The sequence below is a fragment of the Lissotriton vulgaris genome, chromosome 2_1, assembly GCF_964263255.1.
Source record: "Lissotriton vulgaris chromosome 2_1, aLisVul1.2, whole genome shotgun sequence".
NCBI classification, from domain to species: domain Eukaryota; kingdom Metazoa; phylum Chordata; class Amphibia; order Caudata; family Salamandridae; genus Lissotriton; species Lissotriton vulgaris.
Window position 1 is genome coordinate 144,728,926 of NC_141687.1, and position 20,848 is coordinate 144,749,773.

The 20,848-nt window shown below is 49.2% G+C and overlaps 1 protein-coding gene across 1 annotated transcript in view; it reads right to left on the reverse strand.

The window, feature by feature from the left end:
* The window catches only part of LOC147729704 (uncharacterized), a 363,931-nt gene that overhangs the window by 39,117 nt on the left and 303,966 nt on the right, over positions 1 to 20,848 (reverse strand). The window contains exon 23 of the mRNA XM_086954024.1: positions 12,726 to 12,866. Coding sequence (XP_086810150.1) covers positions 12,726 to 12,866 — 141 coding nt within the window. The remainder of the gene's footprint in view (positions 1 to 12,725; positions 12,867 to 20,848) is intronic.

Here is a 20,848-nt window from a genome sequence, read left to right on the forward strand (position 1 = left end):
GCAGTAGTGCTTTGCAAAGGTGTGGAGGGAGGCCCAAGTCGCGGCTCTGCAAATGTCCTCAAAAGGAACACCTCTAGACAAAGTAGATGTTGCAGACTTTGCTCTAGTTGAATGAGCTCTAATACCCTCAGGAGGATCCTTACCCACCAGAGAGTAGCAAATCTTGATGCACAGGATAATCCACCTGGAAAGTGTGCGCTTGTGCACCGCTCTGCCCTTCTTGCAGCCAGCAAAACCCACGAAGAGCTGATCGTCAACACGATAGCCTTTAGTCCTATCAAGATAGAAACTAACTGCTCTCTTTGAGTCCAAGCGATGAAGCCTCTTCTCCTCCCTGGAAGGGTGTGGGGGAGGATAAAAGGTAGGAAGGGTAATGGACTGTCCTAGATGGAAGGGAGTTACCACCTTAGGCAGAAAAGCAGCCCTGGTCCTGAGAACCATTCTTTCAGCATGAATGGCCAAGAACGGGGGCTTGGAACTAAGAGCCTGAAGCTCACTTACCCTCCTTGCCGAGGTAATTGCAACCAAGAAGACCGTTTTAAAAGAAAGAAGCCTCATGGGACACTTGTGCAAGGGTTCAAACGGTGAACCCATCAAATAAGTCAACACAAGATTCAAGTCCCAATGAGGAACAACAAATGGAGAAGGAGGGAACTTATTAGTGAGACCCTTCAAAAATCTTAAAACCACTGAAGACTTAAAAATAAGCATGGGCGGAAAATCCGTTTCGCTCGCGGATTTTGCGGATTTTCGGTAAATTCGCAATCCGCGAGATTCGCGAATCTCCCGCAAAATCCGCAAATCCGCGAGCAGCGGATTTTATGGCTTGCTCGCACTGTTCGCGTGAGTTCGCGGCTTCCCAGTACAACTTCGCGCCCCGCGAATAAGCGCAAAATTGCAGAAATACGATCTGAGCAAAACTGAAACTACTTACCAGGTTCAAAAGTTCAGGCTCATCATTAGTAGCCATTTCCTGTAGTGCTTCCTGAGGGGCCCCTCCAGAGTTCAGTTGCCAGTTGCAACTATTATGTGACCCTGCTCTGAACCTCAGACTAGTTACACATATGCCACAAAGGTCCTGAATTACAGCTAAGGGAGACAAGCAGGAGCCAGGCTGGAAGTTCAAATCCATTAATCAGCCCCTAATTCATTATTGTCAGTTGGGGCAGGGCAGGTGTTGTAACTAATTTTGCAACAATGAAAGCACTTAGCAAGTGCAAAAGATCACTAATTAGGAAGCACTAAGGAAGCAGGTGCCAGCTAAAAAAATATTCTGTGACACATTAATCAGCCCCAAATTAATTCAGGTCACTTGAGGCAGGGAAGGTGTGCTTGCTTTGCCACAATAATGTACACTGACTGGACAACCAGAGGGTGCTGTGATGAAACAGAGGGTGGCATGGGTGGGCCAGAGGGTGGCATGAGTAGTCAGAGAGTGGCAGTGGTGACAGAGAGTGGCAGTGATGAAGAAGAGTGTCCCAAACAGGCTGGACACGTAGAAACAACAAGTTCGCGAAACTTGCGACCCGACAGGTAAGTTCGCGTTTGCGAAATTGTACAAAACCCTCGCGAACTGGCAGAAACCCGCGCGAACACAAAAAAATAAAATCCGCAAATTCGCGAGAATTCGCGGATTTTGCGAATTGCGAGTTCGCAAATCCGCAAAATTCGCGAACGCGAGATTCGCAAAATTCGCCCATGCTTACTTAAAAAGAGAGGGCTGATCCGGCAAACAGAGAAATGCCGACAAGGCTGAAAGATACCCCTTGACCGTGGCAACAGCAAAACCTTGCCGTGCCAGAGAAAGAGCAAACTGCAAAATGTCAGACAAATGAGCCTTCAAAGGGTCAACATCCCTCTCCCTACACCAAGAGACAAACTTAGACCACCTATACGAATAGATGGACTTGGTGGAATCACGCCTGGCAGAAAGAATGACATCCACCACATCGTGAGGAAGAGAAAAAGAATTCAAGTTGCCCCGTTCAATCTCCAGGCATGAAGGTGTAATGTCTGGAGGTGGGGGTGTAGAACTTGCCCCTCCATCTGAGAGAGGAGGTCTGCCCTGAGAGGAAGACGGAGCGGCGGGTGAGAGGAGAGGTGGAGAAGGTCTGAGTACCACACCCTTCTTGGCCAATCCGGGGCGACCAATATGACTTGGGCCCGGTCCTGACGAATCTTCCTCAGAACACGAGGAATCAAGGGTATGGGGGGAAACGCGTAAAGGAGCTGATCTCCCCAACTCAACTGAAACGCGTCCCCCAAAGCTCCTTGCATCGGATACTGGAGACTGCAGAATGACAGGCAGTGAGCATTCTCGCAAGTGGCAAACAGGTCCACCCGAGGAGTCCCCCACATCTGAAAGATGTCGCGAACAACCTCCGGGTGAAGCTTCCACTCGTGGTCGGCAGAGAACTGCTGACTGAGAATGTCTGCATGAACGTTCAGTACTCCGGCCAGATGATTTGCAAACAGACAAATCTGATGGTCCTGAACACAGGACCAGAGACGCAGAGCCTCTCTGCAGAGACACCGCGACCCTACTCCTCCCTGCTTGTTGATGTACCACATCGCGGTCGTGTTGTCCGTAAGGACCTGAACCGACTGACCGCGAAGGGAAGGGAGGAAGGCCTTGAGTGCCAGACGTATCGCCCGCAACTCTAGAAGGTTGATGTGAAGCAACCTTTCCTCCGGAAACCAAAGACCTTTGATCTCCGGATCCCCCAGATAAGCACCCCACCCGAGAGTGGATGCATCCGTTATCACTGTGGCAACCGAAGGCGGAAGGAGGGAAGGCTTCCCCTGAGACAGATTGCCCTCCACACTCCACCATGACAGATCCGCTGCAGTTTCTCTGGAGATCCTCACTGACTCCCCGAGTTCTCCGTTGTGTTGATACCACTGCCTGCGGAGACACCACTGGAGTGCCCTCATGTGCCAGCGTGCATGGTTGACCAACAGAATGCAAGAAGCCATCAGACCGAGCAGGCGAAGGACCTTCAGGACTGGAACAACCGCTCCATTGTAGAATAAAGGAATCATTTCCTGTATGTCGCGAATCCTTTGAGGTGGAGGGAATGCACGACATACAGTAGTGTCCAGTACCGCACCTATGAACAGGTTGCGCTGGGAGGGCATCAGGTGAGATTTGGGCACGTTTATCGAAAAACCCAATCTGTACAACAGCTGCGATGTCTCTTGCAGGTGATGGAGGACCTTCTCGGGCGACTCTGCCTTGATCAGCCAGTCGTCCAGATAGGGGAACACAGGAATCCCCGACCTTCTGAGATGCGCAGCCACCACTGCCATCACCTTGGTGAAAACTCGAGGCGCAGTAGTAAGTCCAAACGGGAGGACCGCAAACTGGTAGTGCTGCGAACCCACCGTAAAACGGAGATACTTTCTGTGCGACTTCAGGATTGGGATGTGAAAATACGCATCCTGCAAGTCGATCGACACCATCCAGTCTTCTTCCAACAGCGCTTGAAGAACCTGCGCAAGTGTGAGCATTTTGAACTTCTCCTGCTTGAGGTAGAGATTCAAAATCCTGAGGTCCAGGATTGGTCGCAACCTGCCATCCTTCTTGGGGATCAGGAAATACCGGGAGTAGCACCCCTGACCCCTCTCCTGCTCCGGAACCACCTCTATCGCACCCTTTCTGAACAGTGCCAGTACTTCTTCCTGCAGGAGAAGCAGGTGGTCCTCTGAACAATAACCTTGGCAAGGAGGGTAATTGGGAGGGAGCTCCTGGAAAGGAAGTGCATACCCATTTTCTACGAGATTGAGAACCCAAAGATCTGACGTAACCTATTCCCAATCCCGTAGAAAGTGAGTAAGCCGACCCCCTACTGGACCCGCATGTTCCAGAATGGCAGATCTAGGGCTGCTTTGCTGTTGTGGGAGGGGGTTGATTATTAGAGGAAGTGGAGGAGGAGGAGGCCTGGCGTCCACGAGCACGGCCCCTTTGTTTACCTCTGTATGTCTTATACAAAGGGTTCTGCCGCTGCTGCTGCTGCTGCTGGCCTTGGTTAAAGGAACGAAAAGTGGATCTGCCAAATCCCCTAAACTTCCTAGTAGCAGAACCCCTTGCCTGAAGGCCCAAAGACCTCGCCGTTGCCCAGCTGTCTTTGAACCTCTCCAGGGCCACATCCGCTTTCTTACCAAATAGGCCTGTCCCGTCAAATGGCAAGTCCATTAAGGTAGACTGTACGTCAGCCGAAAAATCAGAAGATTTAAGCCATGCTGCCCTTCTGGTAGCAACAGTAGAGCCCATAATCCTGGCAACAGAGTCCGCCGTGTCCATGCCACTCTGAATTACCATACGGGCTGCAGCCTGAGTATCGGAGACCACTTCATTAAAGTTCTTTCTATCATCCTCTGGAAGCTTAGATGACAATTGTTTCACAGAGTCCATCAATGCATGAACATATCTCCCAAACAGGCAAGTAGCATTAGTAGATTTTAGAGCCATGCTACTAGAGGAGAAAATCTTTTTCGCAGACTGGTCCAATTTTTTAGAGTCCTTGTCTGCCGGTGTGAGAAGTTGGCCTGATATGCAGTGCTCACTATTCTAGTGATCACTATGTATCAGTCCAAACAACCCTTATTGATGATTGGTTGTAAGTCAACCGATAGACCAGCTATCCTAGTAGCATGGACAAGAGCAGTCTTTAGGCTAGACTCTAGAGGGCGTGTTAAGCCAGCTGTTATACCATCACATATACCCCTTGAACACCAAGTGAAAGGACACCACACAAGTGTTATGAAAATAAACAGTGTATTTATTTAGATCACAACAGCCCTGTACTCTTTATGAGGACAGGGTACTAAGCACACAACAAAACTCTTACGAAAATACTTTAAGTTGCACAATTTACACAAATGCCCGAGGGGCACGAAAAACCATATACTATGAAAGTGGAATGCGAAATTACTAGCAGGTAAGTACTGGAATAATAGGCTTTGGAATCGCTAGGACTATGTTACTGAACCTTCAGATTAATAGTAGGAGGCCTAGGGGACTCGGGTGCAGAGTGTGCACTCTCACGCGGGATGCGGGACAAAGTCTATGGAGGCTAGTAAAAGCAAAGTTAGTGTTCTCGGGCGAACCCGATAAGGTAGGTTGAAAACGAAAGTGGATCTGGACCCTTGGATAGTGAGGCTATGCTGGGGCACCGAAATGCTGAAGTTACCTAGCCCAGGGGCTGCGGCTGCATAGGTCTGAAAAGACGTCGGGAATCCTCGTTGACGAACCAGGAGCCTGAAAGAAGGAGTTGCTGGCAGGCGACCAGTGAAGATTGTTCGGTGGATCCAAGCCTGGATCGAAGATGGAAGACACCTGTAAGCAGAGGGGACCAAGTTCTGAATCACTAGCCAGTGATTAGATGGGCACCAGGATGGCACCGGATGGAGTCACCTCGACTAGGTGAGTGGGCGACGCTGGGCTCTGCAGTCTCACGGACCAGGAGGCGTTGTCGGCGACCAGGATGGAGGTGCGAGCTGTCCCACGATGGTTGATGCTGTCGACGTCGCTGGACCCAGGATTGGGGCAACAAGTCTTGGCAAATGATCCTGCAGACCTGTTGGAACAAGCGGCCTGCACCACCAGACTCTCTGGAGAAGGAAGCGAAGAGAGAAATTCAGGGTCACCAGGCGCCACCCTGTAACGTCTAGCCACCGACCTGGAAACCGCAGGTGCAGTCAAAGGCCTCTTCCAGACCTCTTTTATTGGCTCAGTTAAAGCATCAGTGAAAGGAAGAGTAGGCTCTGATATAGAAGAAGGCGAATGCAAAACCTCCGTGAGGATGTTGGGCTTGTACTCAACAGAAGGTAAAGTCAGACCAAGCAAATCTGCAGCCTTCCTAATCACGACATGATAGGGCGCCACGTCCTTAGATGGTGCATCCGAAACCGATGGCAAACCCCACTCAGGTGAAAGTTCCAGGCCACTAGCATCATGGAGGTCCTCAAAACAATCCCCTTGTTCCAGAAGCTCTCCTTCCTCAACCTCAGAATCCTCGTATCCCTTTTCCTCCAAGAGGCTCTGTGCCCTGCGCCTCGACCATTCCACGCGAACCGAAGTCGACGGATCCGGTAAAGACTCCGACGGAGCCGGAACCGGCGTCGAACGAGGAGCCGGGACAGCTGAAGGACAGGATTCACGAAGCGGCGTGGCACCATGACCGGAATCACAAGGTCGCTCCGGAGCCGGCAAAGCCGCATGCGGAGTCGACGACCTCGGCGGTGCCGTACCGAGCCAAGGCGTCGGCATGAATGGCATAAATGGAGCCGGAGCGTAAGCCTGAGGTACGCCCAAATTAAAAGACAATGGACCCACGGGACCAACCGGTGCACCAGTGTTGTACATTGCCCTCGCATAAACACCAAACATGGCATTAAGGAATTACGAGGGGTCCTGCCCAGGGCCAGGAAAGGGAGGGTACGAACCCAACGGCCGCTCCGAAGGTGGCTGCTCTGACAAAGGCTCACCCAGGCCCTCTTGACTTTCAGGTTGCTCCACCGGAGTCGGAGCCCGAGGAACCTCCTCTTCTTCATGCTCCGAAGATGGTGTGACTCCAGATCAGGTTCCTGCTCCTGAACCGGGGAACCTCCACGAGATTGCGCAGGAGATGGGGACACGAAGTCTTTATGATGCTTACGAGACTTCTTCTTCGAATCCGAAGACCCCTTGCCAGAGTGATGTCTTGAGTGAAGCTTACTCCTCTTGTGCTTCTTCCTCGAGGAGCTCGAAGCATGACCCGAAGCCGACTTGGATCCGGACCTCGACCTCTCTCTGGATCTTGACCTCGCTCTGGACCTCGACCTCGAAGCCGACCTCGACTTCGACTTCGATCGCGACTTTTGCTTCGACCTCGAACGCCTGGACGTCGACCTCGAAGACCTTCCAGCTTCTCTCTGTTTTACCTTTGCAAGCAGAAGCTTCGCCTCCCGCTCTCGTAAAGCCTTGGGGTTCATCTTGAAGCAGGACCGACAGTTCTTAACATCATGGTCCGATCCAAGACACCACAGACAAGAGTCATGCGGATCGGTGATCGACATTATTCGAGCACACGAACCACACTGCTTGAACCCCGTCTTCCTCGACGACATCTTCGACGGAGAAGAATCACTCAACAGAGAAACAGTTACACAAAATGGTAACAAGATACTCAAAGTATCGCAGAAGATCCCAGAAACCGTTAGCGTCGACGACGCGGAAAAAAGGGAACTGACGTCATCACGCCGACGTGGGCCTTATGAGGAGTCGGTGACGTCAGACGGAGTCGCGCGCAGTGCCGTGCTCCTATGACGTCGTCCACGCCGGCGTGCTACGAAGAATTTTCCGAACGTTACGGGCGCAAGGGAATATTCACAAGGTGAGGAATCCACAAGGCAGATGTATCTATCAGAAATTTCACTTTTAGAGGGCAGGAAAAATGGGTGCTCGGCAGAAGGTGTTCTCACCTCCTCTAGCAGGATGGCTATCGATTTAGTGTATCAAGGCCAGAGGCTTCAAAGCCTCAGTCGCCTTTGACAGGCAACCCCAGCATCCCCCCAGAACTGGGAAAAGCGACCTCCTGCCATGGGGCCCCTTTGGCACCAGAGCAGGTGGAAAATTAGATATCATGGAGGCGTGTATCACTCAGTGACTCGTCACTTCCCTAAGGTGGGCTCACTGAAGTGAGAAACCAGAGAAGAGTTTCACCATATTGGTTTTTGCTGAAAGAGAAACTTCTGGGTTAGGGTTACGCCCACTCCCAACAGGAATTCGTCATATAGTGGGTCTAGTCACCCCAGCGGTGATTAGCCTATTGGCTATTACCTTGTACTCCCCTAAACGCCCCAAAATTGAGTATTTAGGGGTCGCCCCAACACCAGACTGACAGAACTACCTGGGAACAGAAGAAGGACAAAGAAGAGACAACACTGGCACCAAACCCTTCCTTGCTACCTGCTCCCTAATGATTGCACAGACCCTACTCGTACTGCGGCTGTGCATCCTCCCCAACACTTGGAGGACTGTCCAGCATTCCAACAACCATCTAGCATCTCCCTTGGGGTGGAGGAGCCATCCCCCTGTATCTGCAGGCACCAACCGCATCTGCCTTGTTCACTGTGTTGTTGGCCATCAGGCCCATGGAGGGAGCAACACTTCAGGAGATAGTTTCAGTGGGTCTAGGAGGTCAGCCCTGTCTCTCTTCCAAGTATCAAGATGCTAGACCCTCCAGGATCTCCCCAACACCAATACCCTGAGTACCAGGGCACTTGAACCAGCCAAGACTTGTTTTTCTTCTAGCCTGGACACCACCACCTCGGAAGCCTTCCTGAACATTGAAGGACTTCGGGACCGACAAGATCTACTGCCAGAGTGGCCCTGCTGTTTTCTTTTTTCTCCCCACTGCAGCTCTACCGACAACCGTGAAAGCCTCAAATGCAAGTGACCAGCCAGCCAAACACCTCTGCATCTCTGCATCTGAGCCTGTGTTTCCTTAGCCTAGGATAACCACCGACCTACCTGAGTGCCCCTTTGGGATCAGCTTGACTTGTCCCCAAGTCCCCCATTGCAGCCTCTTTGTTTCAGTTCCTCTTGACTTTACCGGTGTAGCGCTCAAGGCTACCATGCGGACCAGCACCTTGGCATCCGGACACACCAGGGCAGGTCAAGTGAAGCTGTTGGTGTTACTTTGGACCTTGGCACCTTAGCACCTTAAGTGCCAAAGGGCACCTCGGAATTCCCATGGAAAATACCGTTTTGCTGAATGTGCTTTTCCTGCCATATCTTAACATTGTAGCCATCGAGGCTCATGCCTCAAAACCTTTATTTGAGTTATTTTACTGTTTATTTCTAAAATCGATATCTCCAGATGTACTAAAATTATTCTAAAGAGCTTGGTGTTAAAATTCATATAAAAATTCAATTTACTTTTATAAATTGATCTCAGATTTCGTATTGAGTGTGTGGACCATTTATTGACTGTGTGTGTACAACAAATGCTTAACACCCCACTTTGATAGACCTACACTGCTTGACCAGACTACCACAAATAGAAGATTTGGTATTATTAAGGTAAGCCTGATAAACCAATAAGGGTCATCTGGACTTTTTACATGGTGTGCCCTTACATTTGCATCACCACATAAAAAGCCAGGTTCCTACGAGGACGCAGTGAGGTTGCGACAAACAATGCGCCATCCACACCTCGACTGCTCCAGGAACTCTGATTCATATACCCCTGCATCTACACCGTTGCTGAAATCCAAGCCCTGGACCTCAGACCCTGCAACAGTAACTGCTGGCGCAACTACCAATGATCCACGGTAGGACCTTTCTCTTGAAACATTGGGGCACCCACTGACACCACAACCAACCAACACGCCCACCGACCAGGGCACCTGCAATGGAAATACTCACCTGACTCCTCCTCAACACACCCCACTCTGCAAACACACCATAGAAATTTGGAACCTTATAACCACCCTCACCCCGATGTCATCTTCCTCACCAAGATGTGGCTCAACCCAGAGTCTGCTCCCGACATTGCCTCAGGAACTCCCAACAGATACAAGAACGCACACCGGGACTGCATCAACAAACACGGAGTAGAAATTAGCATCATTCACAAAGAACACATCTACTGTACCACCACCACAGATGACCCCACCCCATCCATGGAGCATCTCAATTTCAAACTCCAAACGGACGGAAAATCCACCATCAGGTGCACCCTACCTATGGTCCACGCTCCAGCTTCTGCAACGTCAATACCAATGTCATCGCCTGATCATCCTAGACTCCAGAGACAACATCTTCTTTGGAGAGCTGAACTTTCACCTTGATGCCTCAACGATGACAACAAAGCTAAACTCCTCAAGAGCATGAACATCATCAGACTCACCCAACTCATCACCATCCCCAAGCACAACGCGGGTCACACGCTAGACCCTGTCTTCACATCCAGCAAGGGTCAAGTACAGTCATTGAACTCACCTGGATAGACCACGCAATTGACCACTTCTATAAAATCAGCCTGCTACTGCTGCTGGTGCAGTGTCAGAAAGCCAATGGGCAGATGCCGTCAACACATCCAGCCGGACACCACATACAACCTGGACCAGGCTGTCAGAAATTTCTCCTCCTGGATTAGAAACTGCACCGACAACGTCGCCACCCATCAAGCCTAGCAGCCTCAAGAGATTCACTAAACAGGCTTATTGGTACACCAAAGAACAGAGAGCAACAAAACACGACTGCAAGAGACTTGAAAGGAAATAGCCCACAAGCAAGGTCACCACAGACAGGACCTCCTTCAAAACAGCCTTCAACCACTACCACCAGTTGGTGAGAGAAACAAAAAAGAAGGCCCGCGCCGACTGCCTTAAGCCACCTCCAACTACAGTAAAGAGCTCTTCAACATTGTCAGAGAGTTCTCCAACTCCACATCCATGGAAAACAACATCACATCGTCCCAAGAAATGTGTGACACACTGACCGTAAGAAAGGAGAGAGTCCGCCTACAGCCGTTCACCTTCAAACCCAAGGACATAATCTGCGGCATCCCTCAAGGATCTCCCCTCAGCCTCACACTGTTCAACATTTACATGACTGCCCTGGCCAACATCATCAGAGCCCATGAACTAAACATCGTCTCCTATGCAGGCGACATCCAGCTCGTCCTCTCACTCTCAGAAGACCCCGCAGCTACAAGAACCAACTTCCACAGGTGCATGACAACTGTCGAAGCTCAAAACAGATGAAATAGAAGTGCTGATCTTTAGCATCATCACCACTCCTGGTGGCCCTCGGAACTTGCACCCTCACCCAAACCGACCGATCACGCTGGAAACACATAAGAAAACATGCCAATTCAAGCTGCTGAACCACACCTACAAAGCCCCTGCACAACCAAGGTACAGCCTACATCAACCACCACATGAACTTCCATCAATCATCCAGACTACTGCGCTCTGCATCCCTCTCATTTGCCCACACGCCCTGCATCCGCCAATGCTACAGCTGAGAACAAGCCTTCTCCTACCTAGTGCTGAAAACCTGGAACAACCTTATCTTGCAACTCTGGACCTTGAACTCTCTCCTAGAATTTCAAAAGGCACTCAAGACCTGACTGTTCAACGGCTTCCATCATGAACCAGCACAGCCCGCAACACCTGGATACCCTCCTGGGTGGTTAGTCGCACTCTGAAAATCCACTGAATGATTGATTGATTCACTTAGTTTCGTGGCCAAGAAAGATGGTGTCCCCAGGGTCTTCGGAGGCTCGGGGAGGGGTGCAGTGTGACCTCTCCTCTAAAAAATACACCGGACTCCGGAGAATGGAATCCCTGAGGCCAAAATGGGCAGGGGAAGAAGTCTGTGTGCCCTCTTCCCTCTGAAAAACACATCAGGACCCAGGGGATGGGGACCTCAGAACCAAAATCAGCCGAGGGAGTGGGGCCACATGCACCTCCCCTAAACAAGACACTGGGACCCAATGGATGGGGGGTAAGGTCATGGTACACCAGATCCTGGGCACAATTTGATGCAGACTGCGATTGAGCATGGGTCAGACACACCAACCAGGTTGGTCTTGGTCAAAAATATTACCTTCTGAATTTAGTCCTTTTAGTTTTAATACACAACAGAAGTAGGCCCCTTCCCCAAAATAACATAGTCAGCCACAGGGAATGGAGTACCCAGGGCTTTTTAAAGGCTATGGGAGGGTGCTGCATGCTTACTCTCCTAAGTATGTAGTTGGCCCCAGGGATGGGGTCCCTGAAGCCTTCTAAAGGCTCAGTGGGTGCTGCACACCCCGACCCCATAAAAAGATATTGGCCCGGTAGATGAGGTACTTAGAGACTTACAATGGCTCCGGCCGCATGCCGCCTTCGCAAAATTAATAATAATGCCAACCTCCAGGGTCCTAGCTCACTCTGCAGTGGGGGCGTTGTTTAAAAAAAAGGGCGGTCCATTCTGTTTTTATTTTCCCACGGATTCACGGATCCTTTGTAAATTCAGTGTAAACTATTTGTTTGAGCCCCAGGGCAGCTCCGGTGACCCCCACCCCTTCTTTCCAATGGGGTCAGGCTATCCCTACGTTGCCTTATATATTTTTTTTGCTAACGTTTTATTTAGGACAGAGGACTGATTCCCTTAATCATAAAATGACTGCCACAATATCGTTCTTGAGGTTGTGGCAGCCAATCAGATATCATCATGTGATCTGTCCGCTCAGCGGAGGATCTGCCTTCCTACAGAGTTTAACCTTAATTTCTCAAAAACTGCTCAATGCATTTACAGGAAATCATAAAATATGTGCTTTTTGAACCACGATCTGGCTTTCTGCAGAATTTCGAGCAATATTCGTACAGCCACATTTGTGGTATCGCTGTGCAGTTTTCCTATGGAAAATTGCATGGGTAAAATGCATTTTGGGACACCCCTCAACTCGTGCCCTAAGGTAACTCTAACTTGCGCCCTCGTCATACAATGCTAATTACTCCACATATCACATCTCTCATGACATCTTTGATAATATCACTCATAATATCAATGTAACTTTAGTAGTCCAATTATTGAGGCTAATAACTGGTGTCCAACTCAATGAAACTGCTTTTATTGAGTTTGAAGATAAGAGAAATTTTGGTGTAGCAGGTGCAGTAACAGACTAACCTTTCTTACATCTCAGGAGTTGCAGTTACCACTACAATCGAGGACCACATGGACTTACCTGGTCTATGAGGTATTTCGTGAAGGTCCACATCCATTTGAATGCGTATGCGCTGAGAACCTGCTTGATAGGCGTAAAGTCTACCTGAATCCACCCGAGGTTCTGATTATCAGGAAGATTCCGTAAGCTGTCTCGCGCCACCTGAGTAAATGAAACAGTGGTCAATAGTAATTGAAACTGACAACAATTTCTCTATGAAACAACCATGGAATAGCATGCAACGCGCAGGGCCTGATGTATCAACGGATCTTACCCATTCTCTTGTGTCGGCCTATCGAGAAATAACATTTGTTTCACTAATGTAAAGGCTGATTAAGAAACATGTATGTAAACATTAGAAATCTACCAGGCAACGAACAGTTTACATAAACATAGAGGTGGATTGATGTAGGATCAAGGACGACAAGGGACCGATGAGAGGAGCGACTTCTTTGGTGGTAGCCTGGGGAGCCCAGATGATGCACCTTGCATGTGCATGGATTTTGGGAATGCTCCCTTCCAATTCCAACCTTGTAAACACATTTTCTCCTGCCTTTCTTTGAAGTAGACATAGGAGTGTTTTCAGAGTTGCAATGACCATGCAAAGGTTTTGCCCTACGTTTGTGGGTATTGCATTAATTTTGCATGGGTATGACCCATACCCCTCAACGCCCCCCTTCGCCATCTCAACATCTCAACATTAAACCTATAACTGCAGCAAAATGCATTCTGCTAGCAAAATTGCCTCAGTCATAAATTCATTCTGAAGTAATCTCACGGATTGTTTCAGTCCATAGATTAGAACAATGACTATCTCGGTGGTCTTTAGGCAGACATTAAGATGCAGTCTGGCAGACACTGGTGACTAATAAAACTTTGGTCAGAATATCTTCCTGTTTACTACCCAAAAGGCAGATCCACTCCATCCTGCGGGATCTATGTGCAGTCAGTATCTTGATCAGCCGCCAGCACCCTGCTGCTTCTCTGCTGAGCCAAGTGGCGGGAGAAGACAGTGTGAACAAGGCGGTGCAGGGGAGCAGCGCTCCTCCTTCTGCGATGGACAGCCCCTTCCTTCTGAGCCCACCAGCCTCTCTCTGGAGGCCTTGATGCAACCGATGTGACAGCCATCAGGGTCAACGCCACAGCAGAGTTTGGTTGCAAGTCCTTCTTGGTAGGACTCAAGTGCATAGCAATGCAAAGAATCAGTGAGAGCAGGCCATGTCCCTCTGGAGTTAACCAAAGATAGTTGACGATATATCCATTACCTCTTTCAGCCCTCTGGTGCAAGTATATTATATACGTCTTAAACACCATAGGCATGTATATGAACTGTAGCACTGAAAGTAATAAAGCTAACTGAGTTTCATTTTGGTCCTTTCACACGCCAATTCCTTTTTTTCTTAATAGAGATTATGTATCACATAATAATACAGTTATGGAAAATTCTGAGGGTGAAATTCATTGAAAAAATCAAGTGAAAGAAAGGGCCCTAAAAGCTCGCTGTCACACTGAATTGTCTATTTAGTTTGATAGTAAACACGTGGTTGGTGAGACAGTGCATTCCTGATCGGTGTGGAGGGCCCACTGTCCCACGATTAAATTAACCTGCAAGCTGTAGCTGTATGCGGTGCTACTCCTAATTGTTTCTCAAAATTTACAACATGATTAAGAAACTAGAGAACAATGAAAGCTAAAGAGAAATTACTAAATAATAAATACATCAGATATGTGTAAAATTAATCTGCTTTATTTATTAAAACTATTTTGTTAAGGCCCATACTGCGTGGATCACCAAACTTCTGTTTTAAAACCGAAGTGATTGCATTCCATCTTACAGGCTTATAAAAATAAAGAATCTTGCATTGTGATTTCAATTGCCATCTTGGACTGGTCTCACAAACATGCCCAGGAGTCTGCTGAGAAATGTATGCAAGTCACATAATTACAGGAACACCCCCAACACAGCAATATATGGTCCTCTAAACTGTCCACAGTGTTCAGGAGCAAAAACTGAACACGCTTCTTTGTTTTCCAAATGTCTCTACATAGAGAAACAGTTCTCTGTCATAGGAAAAGGCTTCTGTACTTAGTGAAAATATGGCATGAATTATACCACCCTAAAGGCATACTTACTTTTTTTAGGACTCATGTAATTAAAAATGATCAGAGAAGCTAATAGAAATGTTGGTGAACACACAAAATACCACTTTGTGCACCTCAAATTATTCTAATGTCTACCGCCTTACCTAACCCCTCCCCCTGGTAACACCCATTTTCTGCCAGCATCAATACCCACTGATTAGGGATTCCCTGATGACATAACCTGAGCATCTAAGAAAAGCTTAAGAATACAAAATGTTTTGTGACTCAGAACACAAGGAACTTCCTCACAGAATCAAAAGCTATCCATTTGAAAGAAATGCGTAGGCAGCAGGCCCACCCGGTTTATTCAGGGCCTGTGTTCTGTCACTCAGAAGCACGCTGGAGTGTGTCCACTTGGCGGGACATCACACCCTTCTGGCATGTTGTGAAGAACTGTAATTTCTCCCTCTCCTCTCGCCCTAAATGCTCCACTATGTCGTTGAATGAGACAATAAATACCATCATCTCAGTGCAATGAAATCCTTGTGTTAGACTTGGCATCTTTTGGCGTGTGTTTCCCCTGAGTTTTTGCTTTCTGACCTCCCAGTTTTGAGTCTGTTTTTGCAGGCGTAGTGTTTCAGCACACTTTTCTCACTGCTGATCAGTAGTAAAGTGCAAGTGCTCCTGTGGGAAAGTGTGTTATGGAAAGGCGTTTCCATGATTAGATATTTGATTTACTTGTTAGTCCCTAGTAAAGTGCACTGAGTGTACCAGGGCCTGTGAATCAAATGCTACTAGTGGGTCTGCAGCACAGATTGTGCCACCCACGTGAGTAGCCCTGAAAAGGTAACTCAGACCCGCCATTGCGGAGTTTGCGTGCAGTTTGTAACTGCCATGTCGACTTGGCCAGTTTCAGTCCCTCACCTTCCCTTTTCTTACATATCAGCCACCCCTACGGTAGGCCCAAGGTACTCCTGTGGAAGGTAGGACATGCCCTGGTATGTATGGCATGCCCTAATAGTGAATTATGGCTAATTTTGTATTTCGCTATTGCAAGGATACCTGTTCCCGATAGGACAGAATGGGGAGTTTGTTTATATCATCTTCTCAACATAACTGGCCCTGGGAATTAGTTAGGAAAATAAAGTTTAGTATGCCTGAACTCCGAATCTAAAAATGCAGCTTTTAATGAAGGAGATTTTTACATTCTGTGTTTGAAAATACCCTTTTAGAAAGTAGGTATTTTCTTGCTCAGTCATCCTGTGTGCCTCTGCTGGAATGTAGATTACCTGTCTTGATTTTGGATGACAGAAGGCTGGGGAGCAGGAGTGGCTATAGATAGTCTAGATGGGTCAGGAAAGGGCTGAATAGACCCGGGCTGCAATTGGGGAAGGGGGAGGAGATTTCCTTGCACCTCAAAGGGCCTGGTCTCCCCTTTGACCATGCTGTCTCCACCTCCTGCTAGGAAGTCACACCAGAGAAGGCAGAACTGGGTCCTGGCTGGGCACAGACCCTCTCTGCCTAGGAGATCAAAGGATTTATGGATATAAATATTGGGGCCCAGACCCCTGAATTTTAGAACTCTTTTGGACCAAGAAGACTGTCAGGAAGAAGAGCCAGAGAAGCTATGAGGAGGAACCACCACTTTGCTGTGTGCTTTGCTGTGTTGGCATGCAGTGGCTGATTCTATCTTGGGGAGTGAAAGGCCTGGTCTGAAATCTACTTTGTGAGTTTCTCCAAGGGCTTGAGATAGAGCTAGCCCCCTGTTCAAGAAGTCTCAGGAAACAGCAAATACTTCAAGCTATTCTGCCCTCATTACTGGGGACTGTGTGTTTGGTGCTGCAACAGAAGAAATGCAACCAGACGACGTTTACAACGCCGCAGCTGACTCCGTGGTCTGAAGGCACCCCAGAGGGCACCGCCACAATGCTGCACCGCGAACCTGGTCTCACCGGCGACGCCTGTTGATGGCGCCACCAAGCTGCTTCTCGCATCGCGACCTGTGGGCACTGCACTCCCTCCGCCTTGCTTCACGACGACGCCTTGGTATCCCAGACAACGACTCTCCACGCCAAAATCTACGCCGCTGCTTGCACCGTGGTTCGAGGACACCCGTCGAAAAGTTACACAACGCATCACTCTCATCCCGCACCCAGCCTTGGCCTACCGACGTCGGCGCCATTGACTCCAGTTTGACAGCCAACAACAGTGCTTCAGCAACGACGCCGCTGCTTGCACCATGACTGGCCAGCACCGCGACAAGCACCGCCTTCACCTCGCACCGCAACCCTGGTCCCACCGACAATGCCATCTGACGCCGCCACCAAGCCGCTGCTCGCACCGCGACCTGAGAGCACCACACACAGCACCACTGCCCTGCGCACAGCAGCACCTGACGCTTGCCACCGCCAGCGCTCCTGACTCCAACAGAGAGGAGATCGATCTGCAATGCGTGTGACTTCGAGGGCCTGAGGACTCCTGCACTCCTGCACTGACCTCTGGAACTGCCGCCTGCGGATGCCTGCTTTCAGAAGCTCAACAAGAGGTCGCAGACGCCCTGCATTTCTAAAAGGTAATGTTTGTGGATCTTCCCGACACCGTAGCTGGCCAGCGACAGTGCGGTCTGACAGAATTGTTTGGATCTGTTCGCTCACGACGCCGTGATAGCCCCAGACGGAGCTATCGACATCAAGGAACTGTTTTTTACGCATATTTTGATAACCGAAGATTTTTAAGTACTATATTGTGGATTTTTTCTTATCGTTTGTGGTCTTGTCTTAAGTACATAAAAATGTTGGATATTTTTCTAAACTGGTGTGGTGTCCTTTTGTAGTGCTTACACTGTATTACTGTTCGTTATGTGCAAATGCTTTATACACTGTGTTAGACCTGTCTGCCCTTTGGGAAGTCCCTCCCAATTATTTATTTATTTTTGTCCCCTTTTTGCTACTCAAAACCCTTTAAATTTTATGTCCACTGGATTTTCAGGTGTCGGCCTAGGGGTTAGGTGTTCTTTGACCTCATAGTCTTTTCTTGAGGCCTAGATGCCTCCCTGACTAGATTTAGCAGACCCACAAAATGGTGGTCAGTAACTGCCATAACGGTCATCTCAAGACAGGACCCATAGGTTAGAATAGGGACCTTCCAGAACCTTCTGGCCCCTTCTGGACCTTCTAAGGCCAGCCTATAAAAGGTCAGCTGTGAAGCAGCCATTTTGTCTTACAGAGAGAGTCAGCTGGAGTACAGGCTGTAGCATAAGGCGGGGGTAGGACATCCAGAGGGTTGACCTCCCACTGTAGGGTTGCTTCCTTACTGCTTCACCACCCTTCTCCCCTTGTAGCTACTGACTTGACCCTGCCATGTTGTATTCCTGAAGACCCTGGGCGCCTGACCCGACCCAAAACCTAGAGTAAGGAATAGGTGTGGTTGAGGGAGACTGAACCGGAGGGTAGCTCAGTCCATTGCCCAGTGGGAAAGCCCTAATTGAGACTCTGGGAGTGTATGTCCAGGAAGAAGGAAGGTCCGAAGCTGAGGAGTCGAGTCTTGTGTCCTCCCCTTTCGGTTCTCTACTTGAACTGAGGGCCTATTTGCTCCACCCGGCATATCAACAACCCCCCCGTACCTGAGGTAAAAGACTGCCAAGTTGAGAGTAGCGGTTCACCCGGGAGTGAAGACTGGGTCCAGGTGACTGGGGCAGTACCAGCGGGTGGTGTGGCCGTGAGGTGGAAGCAGCCTAATTACTGCCTGGGCCGGCGAAAGGTGTTTAAGGACATTGTGACAGGAAAGTACTTTCCAGGACTGCGCAGGCTCGGCGGAGCGAACGCTGGTCCTGGTGAGGGGCGGAGCGAGGAAAGGAGATCTGCCGGAGCTGAGCGGGCTCGGTCGTGGAGCCACTGATCCCATGCGCCTGCCCAGTAGTGCCGTTTTTCCCCAAGAGAGGCGGAGACAGCACACGGAGAGGAAACGGGCGTGAGGCGAACATCGAATCTCCTCAGTCTGTGTAGCCTTCCCCCCGGCGCCAACTCTGTGACCGAGTGGCTGGTCCGGCGGGCGAGGTTGGGCTGAGGGCGGACAAGTACCTGCAGGTTCCGCTGCTTTCCTCCCCGGCGATCCGAGACTTTGGCCACCGTGGCCCAACACTGGAAGTAAGGAGCGAGTTGGGGGAAGTCAAAGAGCGGGGATCTACCGACCGGGGGTCCCGAAGAGTGGTTCCTCCCCGCTTTTCTAATTTAAGGAGTGGATAGCTAATCCAAGAAGCCCTTGAGACTTCTACAAGTGGCCCTAACATCCCAAGCGTATATGAAGGTTTCTAACGGCTGTGTTGGTATATAACCCTTCTGTTACAGGGGTAGCGGAGAGAACCCTTGATAAAGTCAATTTGGGGTTAATAACCATTGTTCCTTGGTGCAGCAGGATAAATAACCAGTAACATCCTCTCTAGGAAGCACAGAGGATGCTTGAACATACATAGTGGACAGACTGTGTTCTTTGAGAGCCCTTTTATTGGTCCCTATTGCATATAAACTGAGAAGTGACTGATCATCTCCAGCATGAAGTAGAGTGTAGCAGCAATGTTTAATGTGTAATATTACCGTACTGACAAATGATATAAAGAAGTAGGAGAGCAAATTATTATTTTTATAAACCAGAACGTATTTTCCTACAAATTTTGGTGTAGTGTCATTTTTGTATGGAAGGATGCTGAGTTACATCAGGGTGGAACGCAAGCTTAACACTTTTGCCTCTAGGATTTGACTGTCTTACCCTAGGCCAGGCTACCCTATGTGACTTGGCAACCCCAGGTCCAACACACTGCCTCTACGATAAGCCTGACTGCTCGTGCCAAGCTACCAAAGGGGTGAGCAGGGGTTATTTTAGAAGTGTAACTCCCCTATCCTGACTAGAGTGATGGTTTCTTCCTGGCTTTGGCACATGCCCTAGTCTACCAAAAATCACATTTCTGCTGGTAGCAGTGCCGGACTGGGAACCCAAAGCAGCCCTGGCAATTTTGTCGGACCAGCCCCTGGGAGGGGGAGGTGGGATGGGCTGTTAGGACACTCACAAACCCACTCAGGCACTCTCCCCTCCTCTCTGCTTTTGTTTCTGAGGGCCTATAATACAGCACCACTGCAAAACTGGTACCCAGTAACAAAACCGGCCCCCACCGGTGCAAAACCAGACCCCACACTTAAAGGGAAAAGCGCAATGCCTTCTACGGCTGAAAGGCAGGTCCCATGTAGGCATCTTCACCAATATTTCAATGTATTAGCATTTGAGCACGGTTTTGCCTTTCCTGGGATATGAGCTACAGGATCAAATCACATGGGCTGCATTTATTAACCATTTGGTGTATTCCCATACCTGCACTGTGCTGTGAATAGGGTGGTGTTAGCAGCAGTATCACAGACCTGCCAACCCCCCCAAAAAAACATTCCATCTGTAAGGAGGGGCTGAGGCATTGGAGGGGTCGGGCTTCGATGGGGTTCTGCGTCATGTGGTTAAGTACCTGAGATTCAATTTTTCCCCATCCCCTATCAAAACCCCTCTGCCTAAAGAAAACTAGCTGAGGCTGGTGCCAATGTCCTGTGGTATTTTTACATCACTTAATGGACATTGTCTGTTTCAAGCCGTGAGAGATGAGCTGGAAATCCACTTTTTACTGTGGTTTTCAGCGTACCTTTCCTGCCACCGTGTGATATCGGTTCCTCACTAGGTGACCATGTGAAGTGAGCCGATATTGTGTGACACACAATGGCACAGTGTGAGTTGTCAGGTCTGGTATCATGAAGCTGAAATACGGTTACATCCTGGCACTTTACCAATCTCAACCCTCAAGAAGAATCAGTGGGTACGGGCTGCACAAACTTCAGGAATATTCAGGCGGTAAGTACAAGGTCTCACCTATTGGGCTCCGTCTATGCAACCTTCAGCAGAAGTCAGGAGGTAAGTACAAGTTCTCACCCACCAGGCTGCTTACAGTGCAACCTTCCGAACAATTCAGGCCGCAAGTAGGTCTCCTGCATTAGGCCACTTACCGCACAACCATTAGGAAGAGTTAGGCA